At 33.0% G+C, this 27,961-nt stretch overlaps 1 protein-coding gene and 1 pseudogene across 2 annotated transcripts; both read left to right on the forward strand.

The window, feature by feature from the left end:
- The first annotated feature begins 201 nt into the window (after nucleotides 1-201).
- LOC143581587 (protein DETOXIFICATION 43-like) lies at nucleotides 202-27,388 on the forward strand (annotated as a pseudogene). Its single transcript, XR_013143856.1, has 14 exons — nucleotides 202-407; nucleotides 24,303-24,381; nucleotides 24,468-24,589; nucleotides 24,654-24,938; nucleotides 25,023-25,216; nucleotides 25,588-25,723; nucleotides 25,821-25,916; nucleotides 26,003-26,103; nucleotides 26,195-26,378; nucleotides 26,507-26,564; nucleotides 26,691-26,807; nucleotides 26,901-26,996; nucleotides 27,080-27,201; nucleotides 27,346-27,388. The product of XR_013143856.1 is annotated as a protein DETOXIFICATION 43-like (transcript).
- LOC143581578 (protein DETOXIFICATION 42-like) lies at nucleotides 4,887-8,213 on the forward strand. The gene is made up of 13 exons (XM_077064337.1): nucleotides 4,887-5,002; nucleotides 5,094-5,215; nucleotides 5,308-5,592; nucleotides 5,677-5,870; nucleotides 6,299-6,434; nucleotides 6,519-6,615; nucleotides 6,703-6,803; nucleotides 6,892-7,055; nucleotides 7,219-7,290; nucleotides 7,420-7,536; nucleotides 7,626-7,721; nucleotides 7,807-7,928; nucleotides 8,058-8,213. Exons 1-13 carry the CDS (start codon nucleotides 4,926-4,928, stop codon nucleotides 8,098-8,100), a joined length of 1,626 nt encoding a protein of 541 aa, XP_076920452.1. The 5' UTR covers nucleotides 4,887-4,925; the 3' UTR covers nucleotides 8,101-8,213.
- Nucleotides 27,389-27,961: the final 573 nt, after the last annotated feature.

The following is a 27,961-nucleotide window of genomic DNA, read 5'->3' on the forward strand; positions in this document are numbered from 1 at the left end:
TTTAATATTTGTTGAACTGGTTGTGAATAAATGGAAGATAAAACTGTAATGATAAATTTATAATAAAATATTATTTAAATGAACAGGAGAGTGAAATACAGTGTTTTGTAATATAATTATATAAATGTAGATAAATGACGGACTAAGAATGCTCTAATAGATCCAAGACATTTAAGCTCCTAAATATGATATTATTTCTTACTTTTTAATTAAAGTGTGTTACATTAATTAGTGATAAAAAGTATAAAATCATACTATATATAGTGGAGGTGAACCTTGTAGGAATGCATTCCTGCTTAAAGTTATAAGCCATTAGAAAGTAAGAGTTTTGGGTGACTCAAAACCAAACATCATTTGCTTATCAAAAAGAGGAAGAAAGGTCTCATCTCAAGCCTCAACTTCTATAGGTAACATTCTCTTTCTTTCTTGATCATTTTCTTATTTGCAAAAAAAATAAAAATAAAAATAAATAAAATGACTTTTTACGCCTCTAATTTTCCGTATACGTTAACTTTGTTTTACTTGAATTTGATACTTACATTTGTATTCTTCAGTTAGATCCGTGCATTGATTTTTAACGGATTCATCTGATCATCTCTCTCTCACACGTGTAGAAGATTTTTCTTTAAATTTTGATCCATAAAATTTTGTGGTATCAACTTTCTTATGACCTTTCAATTTTTTGAGATTAACGGTTATGATTTTGTCACTATTTATAATCAAAGTTGAATAACGACTTCCACTGTTTACTAGCCGAATCAATGTTTTCATACATCGATGTGTTGTTAGCCCTTTCAACGAATTTCACATCAAATCTATTTTTCAAAACCCGAGTGTTAATGTTTTAAGAAAATTAAATGTGTATTCGTAAGTAGAAAATATGGATAATCTTAGGATTAAGTAGATGTTTCCCACGAGGGTTAGGTCCGGCAAAGATGGTTATTCTTCTTGACCTGCAAAACAGACACCGTGAGCTCGTCACTGAGAAGGGGGGGGGGGTTCCTCCTTGTGACCACCCTCCGGCGTGAGAATCAGACTAGATTGCTCTGAATATAAGTGTATATAGAGAGAAATAGCTAAAGATAAGATTATATGAGATGCCGATACCGTTCCAAGGTGTTGGAGTATTTATAGCCGAAGGTAGGTTTCCAAGCAGGTACGGCCAGCTGTATAATATTCCTTTTCCACCAACTATGGGCTATGTACGTGCCACGATGGGAGTTGGTGGGTAGGCAGCGGCTGATAGTGACATTTTGTACTAGAGCGTGCTCCTCCTCGTACTATTGTCGGTGAGCTGTCACCTTGTGATTGGTTCATGGGCTGCTTTGGTCAGATCTTGTCTATTTTGTCCATACCTTGGCAGGTATAGTACAAAAGATCTTCCAGAAGCGTACTGACTGGCTCTTTTGGGCGGGAATATTCCCGCCTTGCTCATTCATTCAGGTGACATTGCTGAAGTTAAGAGTTAGTGCCTTATGCGTATAGACTTACCGTTAGTGCGGGTAGCCTTCCTTCTTGGCTTGTACCCATAGCTGAGGGAACAGGCAGGGTACTGTACCAAGGGAGGCTTTCCTGCGGGAACAGCTGGCTTACTGCGTGTAAGGTCTTCATCTTTGAGCATGGTGGGTCCTGCGGGACCAGTTAGTCTTTGCGCAAACGTACCTCTTCAAGGTGTGTCTTGCGGGTCCAACTGGGCTTTGCGGGGACCTACCTCTTCATTTATGAAGTTTGTTTTTTCAATTTTCTTTTTTTAAATGGTTAAAACTCATAAACACTCTAAATCTAATCATAAACCTACACCACTTGGTCATGACGGAACATGAACCGACAATCTCTTCAGATAGAGACACCTTACAATTTCCATTCGCGACACGCCTTCAATCTGCATATTCTTTCTTTCGATATAAAAAGTATGCAGTTAGCTTGTTGGAACCATGTGATATTCTCGGAAGCATACAAAGACATATTTTAATTTCTATAAAATAAAAAATTAGAAAAAAGGAAAGCAAAAACTGCGAGTTGTGAACGTAAGGAATGCCTTCTTTCAATAAAGCAAACACGTCATACACCATTACTAAGTAGAGAAATGAAAATGAATGTAAAAACAATAATATTTGTTTGGGCATGATAATGCCGCCAAATCAGTCTAGTAAAGTATACGGAAAAGGTGTAAATTTTAATGGTCTTTTCCTAAATTTTGATAAGCGTTGGTTTCATGTTTCCAAATAATAATTAAGGCGGTTCATTAGGGGTGCAAACGAGCCGAGCCAAGCCTGAGCTCGACCAGGCTCGAGCTCGGCTCGTTTAACTTACATAGAGCACGAGCTCGAGCTCGGCTCGTTTCGAGCTCTATTTCCAAAGCTCAAGCTCGGCTCGTGAGTAGATTTTCAAGCTCGAACTCTGCTCGGGCTCGGCTCATTTACCATTTATTAGTTATTTTTTAAATAATATAATTATTTTTATATATTATTTTCTATTATAATTTTCTGTATAAATAATATATATATGTATTAGTTATTTTTATTTATTTTTTATAACACTATATGTATATATATTAATTAGTAATTATTAAATATATATTTTAAAAAATTATATAAATGGCAGGCTCGTTTAGGCTCGCGAGCCGGCTCGAGCTCGATAGGTGAAGCTCGGGCTCGGGCTCGTTTATTAAACGAGCTTACTTTTAGGCTTGAGCTCGGGCTCAGGCTCGATTAAGATCGGCTCGTTTGAGCTTTTTAACGAGCCAATCCCGAGTAGCTCGCGAGCAGCTCGACTCATTTGCACCCCTACGGTTCATGCCCCCTGCACGGGCTTGGTAAATTGCCAAAAAAAATTAATTTTTATCGAAAGCTTATAAACTAAAAGTGTTACTAAACGTACATTTTTCTTTCATTTTATCAAATGTGTATCATTAAAATTTTACATTAATACGATTCATACATTTTTATTTTATCTTTCCCCGCTATTTTATCTTTTATTATCATTATCGCTTTTCAAAAGCATTTTTTTCCTGTTTTTTCAAACAAAGGTTTTTTTTTTCTATATTTTATATGTTTATTATAAAATGTTTTTTTTTATATTTGAAAAACATTTTTTTTATTTTTATTTAAATCTATAATTTTTTTACTTTATCTACATAGTGTTTTTTAAAGATATTTTGTAGAGATAGTTTACATTAAAAATTGGATTGTTTTTAATAAATAAAACAATTAAATAGCACATGTATTGATCAAAGAATTTGGTTTTCTTCTAAGATAAACATTAATCTTATGCATCCGAATCTAACAAACAAAAAATTAATCGTTTTTATAAATATGTAATATCATTATTCTTTAATTACATATAAACAATGGATTACTAGCTAGAGAAATGTTCATAAAATACTTTTAATTTTTTAAAGAAATCATTTTAACTTCTTTATAAATAAAAAAACATTTTTATTTAGTTTTAACAAGACATTTTTATTTTTTTAAAACTAAAGTGTTTTGAACCTTTTTTTTCTAAAAGGGAAACCGTTTTAAAAAAACTTCAAATGATGAAATAAGACAAGCTGTGATTTGATTCTGTAAGCGGTGGCGTATATAATAAACCAAAACCTTTACATAATACTACTCCGTGTGAGAAGTAATTAAATGTCATATCACTTATACATTATCATTAATAACACAGTTTTAAACAAAATTCGTAATTATACATTGGATCCAAATAAACACATCGTAATAATATACTCATCTACTTGGGATTTTATAAAAGATAATATTTTAAAGTTATAATAAAAAACATGTTAATGGTCTATGTGACATAACATGATTTGAATGATTGAATTATAAAAGGAAAAAAAGAGTTAACAAAAATTTTATTAAATTTATTACTGTTTGGCATCATATTGTTTTTCTCAAATACTTATTTTGTTTAATTTATGGGCAATATATAAATATAATGTAAACAGAAAACCATGAGAATTGTATAAAAAATTTGTGAATATTGTTTTATCTGTAATACGAAATTGTTGTTGCATTCCCCGTTATCTATCAGAAGTACGTAAATATACCTATACCTATATCCGAACTACATATAAATATCTATTAGAACTAGGTATAAATAGCTATACCGATCTTATCGTTTCTGTTATTTAAAGGTAGTTTGATTACTAAATATATGAAAAGAGCTAACTGTATGTTATCAAAAGTAATAATAATTACATTATCTTCCAAAATGAAACTTTTGTAAACAAATTATGTAAAACCACAAATCCATTTATTTTTTAAAGTGTAGAATTTTGTTGTCTTCACGTTTCCACTTTTTATCTATCGATTATGGCCAATAATTTAGCCACTTTCGTCTTTGATTTCTCTTTAATAATGCATTATAAGAAAGAGAGAGGAAAGAAGAGTAGGATATGGACCAAATTAGAACCATATACCAAAACGGCTGAGTTTTCTTACGCTAGATAATAATCAGTTTTTTATATAATTTTCATAGATTTATATTGTGTCCACTAAAAATTTATATTGTTTAGTATATAAATAAACTACATGCCCAAAACCTTCCCATGTACAAGAGGCGCACTCTAAGCACATTGTGCGTGTGTCTTGCGTGTGTAAAGTGAGCAATGAAGGACCCAAGATTTATTTTTTCAATGAGGGTCTGCTTTTTAGAGTGTTCAAAAATTTCCAATGGGGTCCGCTTCCTGTTCCAGTGAAGTGAGCCTTTTGTACATCATGCGCGTCACTGTGTCTGAAGCAAACAAGCTTGCGTCTAAGGTCGCCTTGTGCGTCTCAGGCGTGACTTTTAATATGCACCCAGCTTAGTGTCATAATTTCAACAAGATGTCAATATGGTTACTTAGTGGGAGTTTTATGCTGCTGTTACAACTATTAAATTGCGGTTACTTTGTTATCAACTAGTGTACTCGTTTTGCAGCTATGGCGGAAGATGGTGTTGTGGTTTCGACGCAGGGAAAGTGGAACCTTCCAATGCTTGTATTCTTCAAAAATATTAGGTACTTCTTTGACATGATGAATAATACTATAATTGTTATTATGATTGTTACCTTTATTACAGTTGTTATTGTCATATGAAATGTTTTGTAGGCTGGTCCTGAAAATGGACTCACTTGGAAAAGAAATACTTTTAATTGCTGTACCTGCAGCCATGGCATTAGCTGCTGATCCCATTGCTTCTTTAATCGACACCGCATTTATTGGTCATTTAGGTAAGTGTCAAAAATCTTTATAATTTAATAATATCTGTATAGGAGTTTTTACTGGATACATTTGTTTGTTTTTTTAAACAATTTTTGTATAGGCCCAGTGGAAATTGCTGCTGTAGGAGTATCTATCGCGATTTTCAATCAAGTTTCAAAAGTAGCAATATTCCCACTTGTTAGTATCACAACTTCATTTGTTGCCGAAGAAGAAACTCTAGAAAGAATGAATATGGAAGAAATTAAAGTGCAGAACAACACAGAAAAGAGTAATGTCAACAAAGGGGACACGAAAGAATCGACAAAAGATGATGTCAAGTTTGAAAATTTGGAAAGCGGTTCGACAGTGAAGGACGAGAAAGAAAAGGAATTGGCATTGGAAGATGGTAAGTCGATTTACATTCGTGTTATATATTAAATGAAAAACTTGTATTAATAATATTTTCGGGATCGTTGGTCTTGTTATTCAGGTTTCAAAGCTAGTCCATGCAAGCAGACAATTGTTAAGGATATTATATCAACTACGCCGAGTCTCAAAAAACAAAAGAGAAAAATCCCTTCAGCATCAACTGCATTAGTGTTTGGTGCAATTCTTGGTGTACTTGAAACAATGCTGCTTGTACTTCTAGCAAAACCATTATTGAGTATAATGGGTGTGAAATCGGTAAGCGTCTGCATTCTACCAAATAGTAACCAAGTTTCCCAAGTGTATCATTAAAGTCACTCAAAGTGTATTGTTTCTCTAAACCCACTCAACTTTTTAGGTGTCTTAAATTTGGTTTTTTTCTATAAATGTTCAAATCCTTTAATATTAAGTGAGATAAATGAAACATATAAATCTTGGTTACCAGTTAATAAGGATTATTTTTCTTTTCAATAAATCTGAAATAGGAGGTTACAATGAAGAAATTTATTTTACTATATAATAACCAAGTTTTATAACTGTTAAAAATGTAAGTTAGCTCGACTAGTCGAGCAACTTCAGAAGAACAGAAAAACTCAAGTGATTTTAGTGAACCACTTAAAAAACTTAGTCACTATTGTACAAAAGTTACCACTTATTAATTAATCTGCATATTATTTATGATACAGGGCTCTCCAATGCTTTTACCAGCACACAAATATTTGTCATTGCGCGCGCTCGGGGCTCCAGCGGTTCTTCTCTCTTTGGCAACGCAAGGTGTCTTTCGCGGCTTTAAAGATACTAAAACTCCTTTATATGCCACTGGTATGTTCACTTATATCATTTCTTCATTATTTATGCTAACTTTTTATGCATAATATTCCAATATATTTTTGTTTCCCATTTCAGTGGCTGGAGATTTAACAAATATAATTTTGGATCCAATTCTTATCTTTGCCTGCAAACTGGGAGTCAGCGGAGCAGCCATCGCACATGTTCTATCCCAGTAATTACTCATCAGATTTTGCATTATATTTGGTTTTATTCATTCAACTGTAAAAACTAAAAAACACATCTGTTTAATATTCTGCAGGTACTTAATAGCATTAATTTTGTTAGCCAAGCTGATTCAACAAGTTGACCTACTGCCTCCGAGTGTTAAGGCTCTGCAGTTCGGTCGATTTCTTGAAAATGGTATATTTATTTATCTTTGGTTTTTTGAAATACACAGCTTTTTATAATCCTAGTGAATGTATAATAAATTCTGGTGATATCTCCACAGGTTTCTTGTTGTTGTTTAAGGTAATAGCAGCAACTGTTTGTGTGACATTGGCTGCATCATTGGCTACAAGGCTGGGTGCAACACCTATGGCTGCATTTCAAATATGCTTGCAGGTGTGGCTGACATCATCACTTCTTGCTGATGGGCTGGCAGTTGCTGGACAGGTAAATGTTGTTTGTTTTGTGTGATAGCAGGGTATTGGTGGGACCCGTGAGTTTTCCATGATCGGTTTTGTTGATTACAACAAAAGTGTTTAAAATATTGGAAGCCTATATATTGTTCTTAGAACGAGTGTTGATCGATATTTGTGTTTATAAAATTTTGTAGGCGATAATTGCATCAGCTTTTGCGGAAAAGAATTATGAGAAGGCTACAGCTGCGGCAGCTCGTGTACTTCAGGTATGAATGATTATCACATTTTATCTGCAATTAATGGTGTAACAAGAAATAAACTTCAAATAATACAGGTTAATAATATCTTTTCTTGATCACATGAAAATGTTTTTTGATAAATGTTGCAATTTGCAGATGAGCTTTGTAATGGGCCTCGGGCTTGCTCTACTTGTTGGACTCGGGTTGCATTTCGGTTCTGGAGTGTTTACAAAAGATATAAATGTTCAGCACATAATAACCATTGGCATCCCGGTATTTATCACTCTTTTTTATCAATCAGTTTTAATTGTTTTTAAAATTATGTTTATGTTTATATATCACTTCTATTTTCCTACAATCAGTTTGTTGCTGGAACACAACCAATCAATTCAATAGCATTCGTATTCGATGGAGTTAACTTTGGAGCATCCGATTTTGCTTATTCTGCATACTCCATGGTAAGAAATACCGCTAAACATAATATTATTTTTCCTGCATGAAGTTTATATCAACTTTTGTTTTATGTGACTTTCTTCTTGTTAGATCCTCGTGGCGATAGGGAGCATCGGGTCATTACTTGTTCTGTACAAAGCCGGTGGATTTGTTGGATTATGGGTCGCTTTATCGATTTTCATGGGCTTACGCGCAATCGCAGGCATATGGAGGTATGCAAACTAATATTAATTTTCTTAATATCACTGGATGAAAAAAGCCCAAGATTGATTTCTTTCATCAAGATATACATTTTAAAATTATTATTATTATTATTGATTAATTAATATTTTGGTTTGCAGGATGGGAACTGGAACAGGTCCATGGTCTTTTCTTAGGAAGTAAAAGATGTTGGTTGCTTATAGGATGTTTGTGTAGTGTGTATACCTCATCTGTTTGTTGGTCATAAAAGAGTTTTCACCTTTTGCTTATGTTTGTTGAATTGTGTCAGATCCTTGTTGCTAGTTTTTACTTCTTTATTTTCATTGCATTACTAGCCTTTTCATATATAAGTTTGATGAATGATGACACTCATTTATCTATACCATTACTCTATATTATATTTAGGGGTGTGTGTTCATGAATAAATAAACGAATAAAGTATTTCATAATTAATATCTTCGTCATGTTTGAGCTTGGGCTTGAAATAACATTAACAAATCAATCTCGAGCTTAGGTAAACTCAGGTTCGACTCAACTTGTTTACACCCATAAATATAATAAAGAAAGAATATAATAAAGAAAGAATATATTATTTCCATTATCACAGCCGTGATCATAGTTTCCCTTATTATAACCTATCATATTCATCACCTATCTTCATGCCTTGATTTGCATCACCTTAATTCCATAATAGAGGAAACATATTTTGTGTTTCATTGTGACTTTCTGATGCAGCGTACTAATGGTAAACGAAAGCTAATCACGTTGATTTTTGAAATACCCGTGAAGATCCTTCCACAAACCCCCAAATTCAACCCCAAAAAGCAAGAATTTGAAAAACCAAGTTGTTTTTATTCAAATCTGATCAATGATCAGTCACAAGGTTTATCAACATATTAATAAAACATCCAAAATGGGTTTGGGCCAACAAAAATAACCAAATACCAAACAACAGCCCAAAAGAAAACCCAAAAACTAAACAAAAAAAAACATAAAAGTGGCCCAAAAATCTATTTAGAAGGCTTATTTTGGAAAAATAAACGGGATAACCCGCCTATGGCAGGTTACCACAACGTGGTCCATGTTCCAACGGTCTTTTTGACTGGTAGCGCGCTTGAAACGGAGGCCCGTAGCCCAAGTTATGCCCATTTTCGTGCAGTACCTCTGGAAGTGCGATCTTGGGCCTCAAGAAATATCATAGTCCGATCTTCTACACTTGGGCCCACATCTAGGGATGAGCATTTTGTTCCAAATACCCATACTCGTACTCGTACCGATTTAGCTTATTCGGTAAGAGTATTGGTACTCATTTTTGTTGAATTTTGGTACATGTACAATCAGGTACATGTACATGTACATGTAAAAGTACATTTGGTATTTTGTACTTGTTTGGAGTATATGAAGGTTTAATTGGGATTCTTCATATTTAATATATAAAATAAATTCTACAATCATGTTATTATTGAACAAGTACCAAACGTTTCTTCAAAGTTAAATAATAGAACAGCCAAGACTCGAAGCAACAAACAAATCACTTAAATTCGACGACCGAATTAGGGTTATTTAATACTATATTATCATTAAATCGACGACCAATTTGGTACCTGTACTAATTTGGTACCTGTCACGTAGCTGTGAAAGTACTGATACCCGGACTTGTAACAACTCGGTTTTTCCCATACTTTATACCCGACCCGCTTTTTATGTTCGGGTTATTTTGACAAATAAAATTATCACTTCTATCGAGTATTTATTATTTTATTAATAATTTGTTTATTATATTTATTTAACGTAATAAACAACTTTGACATGTCTTACAACTTTAATCTTAAACTATATTTTTAACCTCATTTGTAACCATCCTTATAATGCAGAGGCTAAATTGCAAAATCTGAAAAAAAATATAATCATATTAATATATTATTAACCCAGATCTTTACCCCCCCTTTCCAAACTCGTATCCGTTTTCGAACCCGAATACCCGTTTAATGTCTTGCACCCTAATCTTCGTCCTAATTAGGGAATTGATTATTTCGGATCATTTATATTATTAAAACGAACACACCGACGTTTGTAATATGGAAAACACGATCATCAATTATACGAATTAACTTATTATCAAAACCCGTCTTCATCATCTTAGGGAGATACCATCTAGGGTTTATATTTTTACAATTAAACATACATACACTCTCCTAGTCATCTCTCGAACCATAACCCTAACACAGATTCCATTATATCAGTCCCTAACGAGCCTCACGTAATCGTTTTTACGCCGACAGTTCTTTGGTATCGTGAAACATCAATTCGTCAGTCATTAAGGTAATTAATACATGTGTTGTGGTCGTTTATAATCATTAATCATAAGCCCCAAATCAATTACATCGATCAGTAATCGGATTGGTCAATTTGATAATCTAGGGTTCTTGTTTGAATTTGGGTTTTCTGCTTTAAGTATTTGATTAACAGTTTCTGGATGTTAACCAACAAGCACACAAGCGCAGGTTGCTGCTATATGTATCTATTGTTTATATGAACCGGTTATCTTCCCGGGTTCGAATCCGGGCAGAGGGGGTTTTTATTTTTGCTTTTCTTTTTTTTTGTTTAAAGGATTAGTTAACTATTTATAATTAATATTAATTATTAAATAAATATTAGTTTATTAAGACCGACATCATTAAGTTATGTTTTTGTTAAAATCTCGTTAAAGGCTCGTTACGTGTGTGTATATATATATGCATTATAAGTATATTTTAATAATATTAAACCTTATTCTTTGTATTTAAAAGCCGACACCATTAATGGTGTTTTCTCGTCGTCAAACGTCTTTATAAATTTGTTTTTATTATATATATATATCATTATTTAAAATTGTAACAATCGTATTTTAAACGTATCAATTATATTTATATAATTAGATTCTCGTTAAATGGTTCAAGATATATAATGCATGATAAATATATATATTTTAACGGTTGTCTAAAAACTAATTAATATATTCCAAGTTATAATTATATATATACTCATTTATAATCGTATTATATTTAATTAAATATTATTTAAATAATCATATAACTATTTAACTCATATTATTTACTTAAGTTAATAATAATGTTTCCGCAATATCTATCATAATAGAAATCGAACGTCTAATCAATAACCATTCTAATTACAATGTAACATCAAAATCCTAAATCTATTTTTGTAACTCACAATATTAAATTATGTTAAATAATTTATAATTAATTTATATTATCCAATTTATTTAGGAATCCTTGTCTGTGTATCCCGAAGGGGTTCATCATTCTCACATCATCATTTGTATTTCGTTCATCCGATCAGGTGAGTATCTCACTCTCCCTTTTAACTCATTTTTAACCGTTTTGGGGACATATGAGTTCTATTTATTTTATTACTATATATTACTCAACTTGCAACTGTTGTCACTTGTGTTTAACAATTTATACCTTACTTGTTATGTGTTTATATGCTTTATGTGAATTGCATTCGGAGAGGTCCAACATAATCTCATTATAGTATGATCATACGACCGTCGTAGTGGACGGAGTCCGACGCATTGACAATGGTTTCACCGACACCTCATTTTTTTTGGTAATCAATGCCCATTCGCATGACAGCGGTTTAGCCCTTTCTTTATGGTTTGATTGATTTGTTTATATGTTATGGTTAAATTGCTTATCTCACTTGACACAGTTTGCTATCTTATCTATTATTATATAAAATCATGAAAATCTGGTGTTTTACTCACTCAACCTTGTGTTGACAAAACTATTTTATTTTCAACGCATATGCAGGTCATCGTATGATGTAATTGAAGTTAGAAGATCGTTAAGGACTTATGCTAGAAGAAATTCAATAAGACAATTAATTTTATGAGTTTAATTTGTGTTTGTTTTGAGATATTGTAATGAATAATTGTTTTTATTTGAATTTATTAAATAGATATTGAAACTTATATTGTTGCATGATAGTAACCTTGTGAGCTGTGACAATCAGTTCACGCCCCGACATTTCCGCCTTAGGTTGGGGTGTGAAAGGACTAATTCGGTTTGTTTATTACTCGTATTGGTACCGGTTTCAAAATTGTCGAAGATTTAGAAATAAAAAGCAAAGTCGTACAAAAATGGGTATTGTACTGAAATACCCGTGCCAATACACGTACCCGTACCATAACGAAAAATTTGGTACGAGTATTGGTACGCGTTTTTATTGATTTTTGGTACGAGTACAATCGGGTACAGGTAAGGGCACGGATGCAGATATTGTCACACGCCCATCCCTACCCACATCACTTTCAAGTCATGATTGCATTGTATATCATCATGAAAATTATGATGGTATCAGAGAAATCTTAATGATTATGTTTTAAATTTGAGTTCAATTGTTAAAGAGTTTTATTGCTTCTTGATGATGAGCCGGTTATTTTGATGATGCAAAACTAAAACCTGAGCGGGTGAAAGCAATGCATATCAAATTAACTCAATAAATATAAATAATACGTGGACATTGACTGAGTTACCATGTCATGCAAAGGAGATTAATGTTAAATGAAACACAGATGGCTCATTTAATAAACACAAAGCAAGACTCGTTGCGAAGGGTTATGTTCAACAACCTAGAATCGATTGTGACGACGTATTCGCACCGGTAGCTTGAATTGAACCAGTTCATTTGTTATTATCTCTCAGAGCGAATGAAGGTTGTGAATTGCATCACCTTGTTATTTGTAGAAAACTAGAAAGGAGGGTGGGGTGAATAGTTTTTCTTTTCTTTTAATCCAATTTTAATGAGCTAATGATTTTGTTAAACTCTTTTCACAACTTATAACAATATGTATAAATAAGTAAAGAGTTACGGGATAGAGATAACACAACCATATTTATAGAGGTTCGAGTGAACGTTAACTAGTTCACTTTGCGTCCTCTCCAAAATCTTCGATCAAGAGTGTTCTTCACTAGTCGCCTCCCTAAATTGTTAGGGATCACCAATACAAAAGTCTCACTTTCAAAGGAAGCGATCACCTTCTTCATCAAGTACTTAGTTTTACAATTTCTTCAAATCTCACTATGTCAAGATAGTGAGTTTTCACCTAAAAATCAATTAACTCTATATCAAGATAGAGTTCCCAACTCAATACAAAACAACATTATGTCAAGATAGTGTGTTTCTCTCTCAAATCATCAGTTAATGATAATTCCTCTAGTGTTGACCCCTCAAAGTGCAAGTAAGATGGTTGGATGATAGCTTAGAAAAGCTCTTACTTTTGCTCTACACTTTTAATCTCTTCTCTAGATAATTGAAGTTTAATTGGACTTAGATAATGGTCGAGATTAACCATGAAGTATGTGTGTAAATATTGTAGAGCAAAGGTGAAGACTAAGTTAGAATTAGTCTTCTACTTATAGCTAAGTATGTGCGAGACATGGCTAATGGACTGGTGACCCGACCATCGCTTCCAGTGACCGTGGATGCCCAGTCCACTTCACAATGGACTTGCCAATATGAACGTTGTGTGTGGCAATTGTCTTCAGTTTTGGATTTTTTTAGGTTGACCAACACATGTGAGAATCCATCTCTTTCACTTCCCACTTCTCCATGCAGTGAATATCAAGTTTTGCACCAATTTGGTTAAACATGCTTTCGTGACTTAACCAAAGCTTCATGCTTTGCCATCCATGGACTTGACTTCTTCATTTGATGATGGTTGTGTCTTTTAGGCAAGATTTGAGTAAAAGACATACTCAAAGAGGAAAAACCTTTTGAATATTATTTATATTTCAAATATTATATATTTAAACAATTTGTGTTTAAATATATTTTTAAAATTTTCCTAAGTTTTAAAAAAACTAACAACCTAACTTTGACTAAGTTGTTAATTTATCTTCAATGGATTAATCTTGTGATTTTTGCATCTTCATATTAGTGTAAAGATATTGATTTAATCATTGGTAGACATGAACTTGATAATTTGATCTTGAGTGTACGTAGTCTTGATTAAGTCTTATGTTTTCTTAATTATGACTAGTGATGATCAATCAAGTTTTAAGGGACATGTGATTGACATATAGTTATCAATGATGAACTAAAACTATTTTATGTCACATTGTCTTAATTAAGTCATTATCAGAACATTAAAGGTTGATTAAAGTTAAAACCATTGTTTTCCCAACAATATCAAATATGTGTCCATACATGGCGAATTAAAGGAAGAAGTATTACTCAACCGCTTTGTTTTGTTAGGGTGAAGGCACAAAGTATACAAATTATCTAAAGCGTTGTGTTGCTTAAAGGAATCTTCGAATGCGTGGAATACAACGTTGAACGGTATTTTGTTATATGAAATTTCACCGGTGTACGCAAGAACAAGTAGTATATCAAAGGAAAAATGGAATGGACCTTTACTAGTTTGTGTGTACGTTGACGACTTAATCGTGATGGGTTTCAATTTAAATTTAAATAAGGGAGTTTAAGTGCGATACGACTTTTAACTTTAAGATTTCGATCTAGTAAGCTTACTTATTATCTTGGAATTGAAGTGTTACAGAGTAAAGACAGGATACAAATTAAGCAAGAAGGATATGCAAAGAAAAAATTAACAGAAGCAGGAATGGTGAATTGCAAATTTTGCTCAGATTCCATTATATCTGAATAAAAAAGTTTCTAAATTTAAATATAAAGAAAATTTTAATATTAAGAGATACCGTAAGATTGCCGAGTGTCTATGATACCTTTTACAAAATTCTCTCTAGTTTGCGTATTCACTTGAAGTCGTAAGTTTAGGTATTTCTTATACACGTGGGGAGTGCATTTTCCTTGGTTATAGTGATAGTAGTCATAAAACTCACCAAAACAATGGGAGTAGCACTACGAGGCACATATTTTATCTTGGGTTTTCACCAATCAATTGGAGTTCTCAGAAACAGAATGCGGTTGCATTCTCATCGGTTGCATTGTGAGGTCAGTGTAAAGTGCAACTGATTCCTAACATTATGAAGTGACAATTTGGAGTGTTGGTCACACTAGCAATTTTCTAAGTTTAAAATAAATGATCACTTAACAAGTTGCAAACAGTCTAATTAAAAGATAAATCATACACGGGGGTTCAAGCATGCAACTGATAGCAATCTCATGTCATGTCATTGAACAACTTAATTATTAACAAATGAATTTGGTAAACTGACTAAACAAATCTTAGGTATCAACACATGTAAACACATGACACTGGTAACCAAATGTTCATTGCCAGTGTAACTCATTTAAGGACAAATGTATGTTTTATCACACTCAAACTAATCTGTAACACCCTATGAGACACGTATCACAACAATTGGCAGACTAATCGTTCTAATTGAAATAAACCTCAACAAACTGAATGGTCAACAATACCAAACATCAACACTCATAGATCATTAATCAATAATTACAAATAGTTTAGTTCTAAAACATGAGAAATACTGAAAGGATACATACTCTACATCCCGGAAATGATTTGAGGAGACTAACCGCTCATCTCCATCAATAGATCTTCAATTATGATGATAAATTCCATTTGGAATGATCTCTCGGTGATTGGAAGGTTTGGAAATCGTCTTTTGTCTCTTGGAAACTGCCAGAGAACGTGATGTCTCGTCAAATGGAAGTTATAAGCTAAACCCTAATTTTCCCTTCTTTAATGTTGATCGCGTATCATACTGGTGTTAATATAGGCCCATCGCGTACGTGATGGACCAGAAGTCAATGTTTTTCTGAAATCGGAAGTGATGGACCCTTCCCACCCCCGTCGCGTAGCACGACGGTACTCTTCAGCAGGAATTTTTTCATCTTGTATCGTATTGCGTGCCGATCATCCTGGGCCTTCATCTTGTGCTCGTACATGTCCAAATTAACTGCGTTAATCACATGTGACATGTAACACAATAAACATCGTACAATAAATGCTAAAATTGTGCAATTAACGCAATAATATATGAACATACTACCCGACATTACTAGCCTTTTTCATGTACAAGATGAATGATGACACTCCTTTGTTTACTTTTAAGTGAAGTAGATAGGACCTGACTACGGACCTCTTTGAATTCAAGACTACCTTAACTTTAGGTGCTACAATTTCGTTAATATATTTGGGTTTTTGTCAACGAATTTTGTAACATCGTGTAAATATCGGATCAATAATACCAAGTTTCCAAAGTCAAAGGACCAAAAATGTCAAAATCCAAACCTTAGGGTTAAAAATGAAAATTCTGGTTTTCTTGACCCATCGCGATACGCGATGGATTAGAAGGGAAATCCATCGCGTATCGCGATGGATTGTCTAACAACGAGACGTGTGGCCACACGTGGCACACCGTTCGCCACGTGTCCACACGTGGCACACCGTCTGCCACGTGGCAGACCTACATGGTGACTGGTCTAGCCTACGTCGCGATACGCGATGGGCTAACCAGAAGGGTCATCACGTATCGCGACGGGTCCCTGATTTTGCCTATAAATAGTAAGCTACGGGTTCATGCTTCTCACACCTCAAATCTCACACACATATCTCTCCTAACATCTCTCTAAGTCCTAAGATACACACCCTCGATTACCTCGAAGTTCGTGCCCTCGATCCCTCGATTTCCGTGCTCGTTTCCTCGATAATCGTGCCACAATATCCAACGACGATCCAACGAAGAAGGTGTTACCATCCCCGACGTCATGACGACTAGTCTCGTAAAACGTGCCAACGAGTGGTTTAGTGTTGGTGTACATCGTTTTGCATGCCAAGGAAAGAGTGTCGAAATAAGAGTTTGATCAAGAAGATAAAGAAGGTAAAACGGCGTTGAAATGTTGCTCAAGTGTGTAGGGTTCATAGGCCAACAAAGGTAGGCATAATGCCCGAATGAAATAATAATAGAATATAAAAAAAGGCTTAAAACCCTAAGTTGAGGTTATACTCGATACCTCGATAAAATAAAAAGAAAATATAACAAAGAAAGGAAAAGAAAGAAAATATGAATAAAACATATATACATATATATGTGATTATAATTCTTTGTTATAAATTATTATTTAAGTAATAAATAACTATTATTAAATAATAAAGGAAATATAGATGCACGTTTCTTATAGAAGAAGAAATGTAAGAACATAAGATTAACAATAGGTTGTCTTATAAAAGAAATAAAGAAAGATATTTTTAAACTAAAGGTAAAAAGAAAGAAAATACTTTTTAACAACGATTTTAAAGTAAAAGAATAAATAATCGAGGTGACGATTATAAAGACTAAAAGTCTTAAGCCGGATTGTATATTCGACTAACAAAAGGTTATACTCGTACTATAGGTGCAAGATAGCAACGGAAAAGACCCTCGGACGGTGTTTGAAACCGATCCAAATCAAAAAGGTGAATACGCCTCAAACTTTATAAATTTGTTTTAAAACGAGTCAATGTGTTAAATGAAAAGGTTTACATGAGACTAATTTTCTCTAAAACGTTATAAACAAGAGTATAGGCCTAGCCCTCAGGCTGTAGTATACGTTTTTCTGGATCCTTACATATGTGGCAAAATGCGGTGGGCACATCGCGCCACACTTGGTTACAGTGACGCTCACATGCGGGGAGTAATGACCATGCGTATACATACGGGTACTTAACTAAGTCGAACGCTACGGTGTTTGCTGAGGTATTTAGTGTAGAGACTCGAGTTTATAATTGTGTTGTTTTAACTTGATCATTCCTAAGCCAAGATGGGCCGAGACTTACGTGGTTTCGAGGGGTGATTAAGTAAAAGAAAATAGTTTCGAGGGCTGACGTATTTTCTAACATTTTGCATGTAACCAAGATTAGGGCTTGAAGAACGAAGTGCTCAAAATATCCGATGGCTCGGACCTTTTTGTTAAACTTAAATATTAATGAATGGTGGTTTTGTAAATTAAAACAAGTAATCTTGAACGGAAATTTTTGTTCCGTCTTTTGTATAATGTAAATATTATCTTTTAAATCCACATGTTTTTAAAATACTTCCGCTTTAACACGTAACTCTGATTTATTTACAAAGGTGGTACCAACTATTGTGTCACACTCTTAGGCCCTAGAATGGGATGTGACAAAATTTTAGATGATTTTTGTTTGATTCTTGAGGATTTGGTTATGTTAATTGAAATTGCTAATTCTTGGTTTTATGATTAATTTTTTACCAAGGAGATTACATTACCGACTTCATGACGCGTACCTCTTCGCTCCAGGTGACATGATCACCCTGTAGTTTCACTTATATTTTACACTACCATGAGTGAAGCCATGATGCAAAATTTGACCATTATTTTTTACACAAACATTTTGATGACTAAATTACTTACACTGAGGCTTACTTGAATTGGGGGTTATCTGGGGGAGAATATGTGACCCACTGTTTATGATTTTTAGTACTAGGTTTCAACAGTTTGGCATAAACCATGGGTTGCAAATTTGTTCTTTATTGTAAGTTGTTAATTATTAGTATTTTAATTGATATGTTGTAAATTTAGACCCACCTGAGACTAATGTCATTCAGGCACTCCTAACCATAATAATATAATATTATGTTTAGTTGTTGTATCTTTCTAGAAATCTTCTTAATCGTGTTTTGTTTTAACTTTTTTATAAGCGAGTCATTTCATGCTTAAACTATGCAAATCGTTAATTAGTGGGATATATCATTACTCATAAACTAATTTTATTTCTTAAGTGATTAAGAGGCCCGTCTAGATGGTTATGAAACTCTGAGCAAATAATTATTGAATCAACAGTGGGACAGTGGCAAAAGACTACCTTGAATGATGAATAATTATTAAAGGAAAATACAAACATCATAGAAAATCCAAATTGCACATAAATCCTTCAAATCCATAGAAATATACCAAAATTCAAATAGAAATTAATACTTTAAATACAATTTTAATCGACTTGCTATTTGGTCACGTGAAGTCATCATATATTAAATGCCTTGTGATTTTCATATCAGACTGGTGCCATATAAATTTAATGAATCCAAAAATAATACTGTAAGACGCATGTAGCTGCATTTGTCTTGCAAATTGCTCATTTGTGATTCCAACTTTATTGATTAATGTATTTTTATGCAATCAATGCCCCTCATGCCTTTCTAAAATTTAAATAATACTTCTATCAATGGAGTGTAGTGTTTTTGTCTTTTTACTAATAGATACGACACAATTGATACAATTTCTTATTTTTTAATGGTATATTCAATTTTGATAATCCAACTGTTTTGTAGTTGTCTGATAATAATCCATTAAAATTTTTTTTATCACCAGTCTTTGCTTTCGCCATATTTTTTTCTCACTGGACCCTGTTTAATAAAAGTTAACCTCGCTAAGTTTTTTTTGAATTTCAAATTTCGGAAATCTTGATTGGAAAGATGATACAAGTCGATTAACAACTTATCTCGAAACGGTGCTCCAAACGGCTTATTTATTTTTTTTAATTTAAAGTTTAAACACTTGAACTGAAGCATCGTCTCATCATTGGTGCACAAATTCAAGATAAGTTATACATCAATTGACTACGATCATCCTTTCGATTAAAAGCCCTAAAACATCAGTTTGAAATTTGGAAAATAATATTAACGATGTTAAGTTTTTTTTAATTAGGGTCCATTGAGAAAAAAGCGCAAAATAGTGGCAATAATTTTTTCAGGTGAGAATAAAGGGATGAAAATGGGCCGGGTTTGGAACGGGTTTAGGTATTACCAAACCCATACCCGTTTATTAAAGCTCATCCCAAACCCGTCGGGTATTGCTCGGGTATTTACCCGTCGGGTTTCGGGTATCCCATTAGTTTATAAAACATACCCGTCAGGTATACCCAGCTCAAAACCCGTCGATTTTTTATTGGATTTTGATAACAATATTCACAGATTAGTGGGCAGACTCGGGGTTTAATGTGTACGGTGGGTTAAAATTAGAACAAAGTTAATTTTTGAAGTTGAATGTTGAAAGTAAAAGGTCAGTGCATGCTTATGCTTTTATGGGATTAGCCGATGGGTGAAGTTACTGTACAATAACTTCTTAACGTACGATAGGTACGCGAGACGCTCAAAGGCAAAAAAATGCTCAAAGGCAAAAAATTCCAAAACGCTCAGCCAAAAAACCAAAACGCTCAGCAAACGCTCAAAAACGGTTTTCGTGAAAAAAAACTACAAAATTGATCGATTAACGATCCAAAACTGTTTTTGGGGTAAACCAATGATTAATTGGATGTGTATTGACTATTCCGAGATATTGGGATTTGATTTCATGGATTGATTTCGTGAATATAGGGTATTCGCGTACCTATTGTACGTTAAGGTATTATTATATTTTATCTTTTCTCATTATTCGATAAACTTTAGAGTGTAACAATTGTCAATGAATAGAACACTTTAAAAGTATACTAGCATATATATATATATATATATATATATATATATATATATATATATATATATATATATATATATATATATATAGGGTTGAGATCTAGAGAGAACTCCTTTTAAAGAGTGAACTAGAGAACTAATATAGAATTATTTTTAACTATTTTAAAAAAATATTTTGTGATTTATTTTTCTTTCCTTCTAATAAGATGATATTGTTTCTAAAAAAACGTCGATGTAATGCGTATGTGCATTAATGTGTATTGTATATATAAAATAGTGTTTTATTGCATATAATACAACACAAATACATTATCCAATACACACCATTGAATATATGCAAATACGACACTAATAATTGTATGCAAAACACATTATTGCATATATGTAATACAACACTAATGCACATATGCAGTATATCGATTTTTTTTAATTTTTGTATATAATATAACACTATTGCAAATATACTATACAAACAACTATATATATGCTATTCAACACTATTTCAAATATCAAAATGCACACTATTGTACATATGCATTATAAAAAAAGTCGATGTATTGCATATATGCATTACAAAGTTAATTTTTTTTATTTTTATATCTTTTTTGTGGTGAAGAATAACAACATATAAGAAGGATGAAAGAAAAAAAAATTTTAATTTTTTTTAATTAAATTAAAAATACTTAATTATTAGTTCTCTAGTTCTCTTCATAAAATGGAGTTCTCTCATGATCCTCTCCCTATATATATATATATACACACCTATATAGGGGATGGATCTTGCGAGAAGTGATACTACAGCGAGAAGTGAAGGTGTAACTCCATTAATCTCTAATTTCACTCTCTTTCTTATGATGTTACCTACATGTATGTAGGTTGGTTGTATTTATGTCTTAGCTACACACATTCAAACCTACATACACACATATATATGCGTACCTACACACATTCAAACCTACCTACACACATACAAACGTACCGAGCCACATTCAAACCTACGTACCTACACACATACAAGCATACATACACATATACAAACATACATACCTACACACGTACATAGGCACCTACACAATAAGAAAGTGAGTGAAATTAGGGATTAATGGAGTTACACATTAACTTCTCGCTGTAAAAAAACTTCTGAAATAATCCAATACCTATATATATATACATACATATATATATATATATATATATATATATATATATATATATATAGTGTGAGGTTATAATAAAAAGTAAAGTGTGTCTAGGAAGTGTAGGAAGAGATATGGAGCATTGGATCTGATGATCCAATGGTTGTGTTCGTTGTTGTATTTTTTCTAGGTGTGTTCTATTTTAGTACTTGTTTTATAACACTGCATGGACAATATCGTCTAGTGTGTTATATTAAATTTGGAAATAAACAATCAAATTAATTAGGCACATGTGAGAAAGAAAACATTTCCATAACCCACCACAAAACAATCCAAAACCATGACCACATCTTTCTTTGGGTTCTTGCTTTATTTGAATTAAAATTAATTCTATTCATTTTGATAATTATGGATTAATTTTGGATAGAATGACAAGAGAAAGTAGATGCATATAATTGGATGTTGGTGTGTTTCTGCTCCATTTATATATGTGGTTCATATGACTAGTGTGTTTAAATTTCCCTCATACTGTTTATATATTTAGTTAGTGTGTGTTATATTTGATGCTTTCGTTTGGTTTTTGGTTATGATGATTTATCGGTTGTTTCTATTAGATTAGTAATTGGTGTGTTTTTGAAAGTCATGTAGTTAATGTATAACAAGATTGGTGTGTTTATGTTAATAATGAATATGTATTTAATGTGTTTGACCGATTATGAGCAAAGACATATGAAATATAATTAAATTAATAATTCAATTCCATAATTAAAATGATATGTTTGTTTACAATGTTGCCCTTATGTGGTATATTAGATCTAATAGTTAAAATCACTTCTTATATTTTTTTAGAAAAAAAGATACTTCTTATTTTAACATTGCTCTCTCTCTCTCTCTCTCTCTCTCTCTCTATAAATATATATATATATATATATATATATATATATATGACGGGGTTAAAATAAGAAGTGAAGTGTGTCTAAGAAGTGTAAGAAGTAATCTGATGCGTTAGATATGTTGATCTGATGGTGGATATGAAAAGTGTGTTTATTGTGCGATGTGTTTTATTAGATCTAATGTTGAAAACACACTTTCTACACTTTTTATGAAAAATCTACTTTTTATTATAACTTTGCTCTCTCTCTCTCTATATATATATATATATATAATTAAATAAAATTATATCGGGTTACTATGATATGTAATCGGGTAAACGCGCCTATGTAATCGGGTAATTGGGTCGGGTAATCGGGTATATTACAAATCACAAACCCGTGAAAAATTTTAAAAGTAATCCCAAACCCGTCTCATAGTCCCAAACCCTAATGGGACGGGTATTGCCCGTCCAAAATGTTTCGGGTTTTCCCATCAAGTTTGAGTTTCATAGCCATCCCTAGGTGATTATTATCGACCAACCATATAAAGATGGAATAATTCAAATTCAATTTGCCTTCTTTAATTAAAGTATGTTATACTTATTAGTGATAAATGTACAAAATTAACACTATATATATAGTGGAGGTGAACCTTGTAGGAATGCATTCCACCTTAAAGTGAGAGTTTTTGGTTACTCAAAACCGAAGACCATTTGCTTAAAAGAGGAAGAAAGTCCTAAAGTCTCAACTTCCATAGGTAGTATTCGCTTTCTTTCTTGCTCATTTTCTAATTTATCAAAAAATAAACGACTTTTTATATGTCACTGATATTCCATATAAGGTTTTGATTTTGTTGCTTTTTTATTATCATAGTTGAATAACGACTTCCATTGTTTACAAGTTGAAAATCAATGTTTTGATGCACTAATGAGTTAGCCTTTTCAAAGAATTCTACATCAAATCTATTTTTCACGACACGAGTATTATTGTTTAAAGAAAATAGAGTGTGTATCCTAAGTAGAAAATTTTTTTATAAGGATTCTTTATAGAACGCGTTAAAACTCACAGCCACTCTAATTCCACACCACTTGTTCAAGACGGAACAAGAACCCACGATCTCTTCAGAAGGAGACACCTTACAATGTCCAATCACGACACGCCTTCACTCTGCATAATCTAAACCGTGTTTGTTGCTTTCTCCCAATACCTATCAGAAGAAGTACGTATAAATACCTACACCTATATCCGAAATAAGTATAAATATCTATCAGAACTACGTATATATAGGTATACCGCGCGATCTTACAGTTTCTTTCATTTAAAAGTAGTTTGATTACTATATACGTAAAAGAGTTAAATGTAACTAACAAAAGTGATAATTATATTATCCATCTTCCTAAATAAACTTTTGTAAACAAACAATGTATAACCACAAAATCCATTTACTTTCGTTAGTCTAGAAACCTGATGTCTTTTGTAAGTGTAAACAAATAATTTCGCAAGTTTCGTCTTTGATTCCTCCTTTCGACCAAATCCTAAAGCGCACAAGTTTTCTTACGTGCTACGCAAAATATTTATGTAATCAATTTTTGTTTAATAATTTTCTTGCATTTTTAGTGTGTTCCCTGAAAATTTATAATGTTTGGTATATAAATAAACTACATGCCCAAAACCTTCCCATGAAGAGGCGCACGCTAAGCACATTTTACATGTGCCACGCGTGTGTCGTGTGAGAATTTTGGCCAACATGCGCCTTACTGTATCTGAAGCAAACAAGCTTGCGCCTAAGGTCACCTTGCGTCTAGGGCGAGTTTTTTAATAAGCACCCAGATTAGTATCATAGTATCAACAGGATATCAACTTGGTTCCTAAACTAGGGAAGGTTTATACTACAGTTATAACTCTTTGAATTGCGGTTACTTTGTCATCAACTAGCTAGTGTACTCGTTTTGCAGATATGGCGGAAGATGGTGTTGTGGTTCCGGCACAGGGAAAGTGGAAGCTTCCAATGTTTGTTTTCTTCAAAGATCTTAGGTAATTCTTTGACATGATGAATAATAATAAATATTATTATTATTAACTTTACTAAAGTTATTATTGTCGTATGAAATGTTTTGTAGGCTTGTCCTGACAACGGACTCACTTGGAAAAGAAATACTTTTAATTGCTGTGCCTGCAGCCATGGCATTAGCTGCTGATCCCATTGCTTCTTTAATCGACACCGCATTTATTGGTCATATAGGTATGATTTCTGTATAGGATTCTTTTACTGGGTACGTTTGTTTATTTAAACGATTTTTGTATAGGCCCGGTGGAAATTGCTGCTGTAGGAGCAGCTATCGCGATTTTCAATCAAGTTTCAAAAGTAGCAATATTCCCGCTTGTTAGTATCACAACTTCATTTGTTGCTGAGGAAGAAACTATAGAAAGAATGAATATGGAAGAAATTAAAGTGCATAACAACACAGAAAAGAGTAATGTCAACAAAGGGGACACGAAAGAATCGACAAAAGATGATGTCAAGCTTGAAAATTTGGAAAGCGGTTTGACAGTGAAGGACGAGAAAGATAAGGATTTGGCATTGGAAGATGGTAAGTCGATTTACATTCGTGTTTTATATTAAATGAAAAACTTGTATTAATAATATTTTCGGGATCGTTGGTCTTGTTATTCAGGTTTCAAAGCTAGTCCATGCAAGCAGACAATTGTTAAGGATATTATATCAACTACGCCGAATCTCAAAAAACAAAAGAGAAACATCCCTTCAGCATCAACTGCGTTGGTGTTTGGTGCAATTCTTGGCATACTTGAAACACTACTGCTTGTACTTATGGCAAAACCATTTTTAAGTTTAATGGGTGTGAAATCGGTAAGCGTCTACATTCTAGTAACGAATTTATGTGGAAACTTTACCAAATAGTAACCAAGTTTCCCAAGTGTTGCACAAAAGTCGCTCAAAGTGTATTTGTTTCTCTAAACTCACTCAACTTTCATTAGGTGTCTCAGTCTTATCAATAAAAAATTATAAACGTTTAAATCTATTAATATTCAGTGTTACGGTGAGGAAGTTTATTTTACTATATAATAGCCAAGTTTTATAATTGTTAGATATAAGTTAAGTCGAGTGACTTCAGAAGAACATAAAAACTAGAGTAATTTTGTGAGACATTTAAAAAAACTTCTTCACTTTTGTATAAAGGTACCACTTATTAAATAATCTACAACTTATTTATGAGACAGGGCTCTCCAATGCTTTTACCTGCACACAAATATTTGACATTGCGCGCGCTCGGGGCTCCTGCAGTTCTTCTCTCTTTGGCAATGCAAGGTGTTTTTCGCGGTTTTAAAGATACTAAAACTCCTTTATACGCCACTGGTATGTTCATTTATATCATTTCCTCATTACTTAATAAATAATAATAATGCGAATATTTTATGCATGATATTCCATATATTTTTGTTTCCTATTTCAGTGGCTGGAGATTTAACAAATATAATTTTGGATCCAATTCTTATCTTCGCCTGCAAACTGGGAGTCAGCGTGCAGCCATCGCACATGTTCTATCCCAGTAATTATTCATAAGATTTTGCATTATATTTGGTTTTATTCATTCAGCTGTAAAAACTAAAAACTCATCTGTTTATTATTCTGCAGGTACTTAATAGCATTAATTTTGTTAGTCAAACTGATTCAACAAGTTGACCTACTACCTCCAAGTGTCAAAGCTTTGCAGTTCGGCCGGTTTCTTGAAAACGGTATAGATATTTTTGGTTTCTTGAAATACACTGCATTTTATAATCCTAGTGAATATATAATAAAGTCAATCCAACTTATTGTTTTCCGCAGGTTTCTTGTTGTTGTTTAAGGTAGTAGCAGTAACTGTTTGTGTGACATTGGCTGCATCATTGGCTACAAGGCTGGGTGCAACAACTATGGCTGCATTCCAAATATGCTTGCAAGTGTGGCTGACATCATCACTTCTTTCTGATGGGTTGGCAGTTGCTGGACAGGTAAATGTTGTTTGTTTCGTGTGATAGTAGGATATTGGTGGGACCTGTGAGTTTTCCCTAACGGTTTTGTGGATCCTTATTTGTGTTTATGAAAATTGTGTTCTTAGAACGAGTGTTGATCGATATTTGTGTTTATAAAATTTTATAGGCGATTTGCTGAAAAGAACTATGAGAAGGCTGCAGCTGCGGCAGCTCGAGTACTTCAGGTATGGATGATTATCACATGTTATCTGCCATAAATGGTGTAACATGAAATACAATTCAAATAATACAGATTAATATTATCTTTACTTGATCACATGGAAATATTCTTAAAATGTTGTAATTTGCAGATGAGCTTTCTAATGGGACTCGGGATGGCTCTGCTTGTTGGGCTTGGGTTACAGTTTGGTTCTGGAGTGTTTACAAAAGATATAAATGTTAAACACATAATAACCATTGGTGTCCCGGTATATATATATCCATCTTTCTTGACAATCAATTTTTATCATTTTTAGTTTTATGTTTATGTCTTTATATCACTTCTATTTTCCTATAATCAGTTTGTTGCTGGAACACAACCAATCAATTCAATAGCATTCGTATTCGATGGAGTTAACTTTGGGGCATCCGATTTTGCTTATTCTGCATACTCCATGGTAAGAAATAGCGCTAAACGTAATAATAGTTTTTGTCTGCATTAAATTTGTATTAACTTTTTTTTATGTGACTTTCTTGTTAGATCCTCGTGTCGATAGGAAGCATCGGGTCAATACTTGTTTTGTACAAAGCCGGTGGATTTGTAGGATTATGGGTTGCTTTATCGATTTTCATGGGCTTACGCACAATCGCAGGCATATGGAGGTATGCAAACTAATATTAGCATTTTCTTAATATTTGCATGAAGAAAAAAAAACCATGATTGATTTCTTGCATCAAGATATACATTTTACAAAATTATGTATTATTTTATTATTATTTATTGATTACGTAATACTTTGTTTGCAGGATGGGAACGGGTACAGGTCCATGGTCATTTCTTAGGAAGTAAAAGATCTTGGTTGTTTACACAACATCATAGGATGTTTGTGTAGTGTGTGCACCTCCTATGTTTGCTGGTCATATAGGAGATTTCTTATGTTTGTTTCAGACACTTGTCGCTAGTTTTTACTTCTTTATTTTCGTTGCATTACTAGCCTTTTCATGTATAAGTTTGATGAATGATGGCACTTGTTTGTCTACACTATTACTCTATATTATATACAGGGGTTTAAATGTGCCGAGTTGTTCCTGAATAAATAAATTAATACAGTTATTAATAAATAATATGTGTTGGCATGAGCTTGGGCTTGAAACGTTATTAACAAGTCAAGCTCGAGGATAGACAAGGTTAGGTTCGGATAAACTCATTTACATCCATGTTTATATCCTGCTCTCATTATTTTAATTTTTATTTTTGTTTCCAAAATACAAGTTTGAATAGAAAAACTAGGATTCTCATTTCTCAGTGGCAGAATTTTGAACGATTTATAAATTAGATAAAACTTTTTTTTTATGTTAGAGATTGAGATTCGAGACTCTGATAAAATTATAAATAGCAAGTTACAAATGGTTGAAATGGCAT

Source organism: Bidens hawaiensis, unplaced genomic scaffold (genome assembly GCF_021521415.1).
Source record: "Bidens hawaiensis isolate Kalapana, Puna unplaced genomic scaffold, B.hawaiensis_p1.1 tig00031104_1, whole genome shotgun sequence".
NCBI classification, from domain to species: domain Eukaryota; kingdom Viridiplantae; phylum Streptophyta; class Magnoliopsida; order Asterales; family Asteraceae; genus Bidens; species Bidens hawaiensis.

Coding starts and splice junctions, on each gene's coding strand:
- LOC143581578 (XM_077064337.1), top strand. CDS start 4,926: ATGGCGGAAGATGGTGTTGTGGTTTCGACGCAGGGAAAGTGGAACCTT. Junction 5,003..5,093: donor GTATTCTTCAAAAATATTAG/GTACTTCTTTGA, acceptor AATGTTTTGTAG/GCTGGTCCTGAAAATGGACT. Junction 7,291..7,419: donor CGGCAGCTCGTGTACTTCAG/GTATGAATGATT, acceptor TGCAATTTGCAG/ATGAGCTTTGTAATGGGCCT.